The sequence below is a fragment of the Lupinus angustifolius genome, unplaced genomic scaffold (assembly GCF_001865875.1).
Source record: "Lupinus angustifolius cultivar Tanjil unplaced genomic scaffold, LupAngTanjil_v1.0 Scaffold_18_41, whole genome shotgun sequence".
Lineage (NCBI taxonomy): Eukaryota > Viridiplantae > Streptophyta > Magnoliopsida > Fabales > Fabaceae > Lupinus > Lupinus angustifolius.
In genome coordinates, this window is record NW_017719142.1 from 18,335 (window position 1) to 19,723 (window position 1,389).

The window sequence follows — 1,389 nt, forward strand, 5'->3', positions numbered from 1 at the left end:
GTATGGATACTTTAATGTTTTAATCAAAGTTTATTAAGTTTAACATATTCATTATGCAATTCATTAAAGGCATTTTGTAAATCAAAAGGAGATGGCTTATCTAAAAGTTCAGTTTCACTTATCTCCTCATCATTAGAATAATGAGACGTCATGATGGTTAGATGAGCTTGCTCCTCATTCTCTGGTTCTAAAGTGGAACACGTGTTATGGTCTTCCCATGCCATGTAGCTCCTGACCTACGCATAGTTTTTTTGAAGACTCCAAGATCACACAAAAAGAAGGAAAAAGGAAGAAGATGTTGAACACAAAAAAAGATCAAGATTCAAATAGAGTCTAAGTCTTCAATATGTACTTCTATCCTTTACACTCTAATATGATTAGTAAGCAATGCTCAAATGAAAGTCAAAAACTATTTTGAAATTAAATTGAAAACTCTTAGACAAAGTAAAACAAATTTGAAAATGCTAAGTAACGAGTTACTTGACCTGAGTAACAGGTTACTAGACCTAGGTACCAAGTTACGTGGACTGTGTAATAGTGAGCAATAGGTTACTGGGACTATGTAACATGTTACCTAACTGAGTAAAACGTTACCCAACAATTTTTACATAGTTTAACCAATTACTGCTTTGTAGTAACCGATTATTTCACTAACAGGGAGTTTGGGTAATCGATTACATTATGGTGTAACTGATTACATAGAGCGGTTATAACCAGATTTTCAAATCCAAACTATATTGCAAGATTTTGGTAGGAAGATTGAAAGGAGTCATGGGGTCCTTAATTTCTCCTACTCAGTCTACCTTCGTTCAAGATAGGAATATCTTAGATGCAACAGTGGTTATTAATGAGATTATTCATTCGGCGAAGAAGGACAAGGATGGATGTTTCTTATTTAAGATTGACTTTGAGAAAGCATATGATTCTGTTGACTGGAATTTCTTAGATTATATGCTTTTTCGATTTGGATTCTCAGCGAAGTGCAGGAGATGGATTTATGTTTGCCTTTCTTCAACCTTTATGTCAGTTCTAGTGAATGGGAGTCCTACAGCCCAATTTTCAGTTTCTAGAGGAATCAGGCAAGGGGATCGATGGCGCCTTTCTTATTTCTTATGGTAGCAGAATTTTTTACTAGAATGGTTCGCATGGCTAGATGTGTCGGCCTTCTTGAGGGTTATAAAGTTGGAGGAGGAGGGGTTGAAGTGTGTGATCTTCAATTTGCAGATGATACAATAATGGTTTGTAAGCTAGTTGTGAAGAATCTTTGGTGCATTGATGAGCAATATATTACACACTATTCATAACCTTAATTTAGCATGATTGATGATTCTTGGTGCCTAATTAACTTTGTTTCACATGGTTTAGTGTTTTAGACTTTATTGGACTAAT

At 35.0% G+C, this 1,389-nt stretch overlaps 1 protein-coding gene across 1 annotated transcript; it reads left to right on the plus strand.

The window, feature by feature from the left end:
* The first annotated feature begins 771 nt into the window (after positions 1 to 771).
* Positions 772 to 1,119, plus strand: LOC109338127. The gene has a single exon (XM_019575268.1). The coding sequence runs from the start codon at positions 772 to 774 to the stop codon at positions 1,117 to 1,119; it is 348 nt and encodes a 115-aa protein (XP_019430813.1).
* Positions 1,120 to 1,389: the final 270 nt, after the last annotated feature.

What these genes read in the sequence shown, in the direction of transcription:
- LOC109338127 (XM_019575268.1), top strand. Translation starts at nt 772, where the DNA reads ATGGGGTCCTTAATTTCTCCTACTCAGTCTACCTTCGTTCAAGATAGG.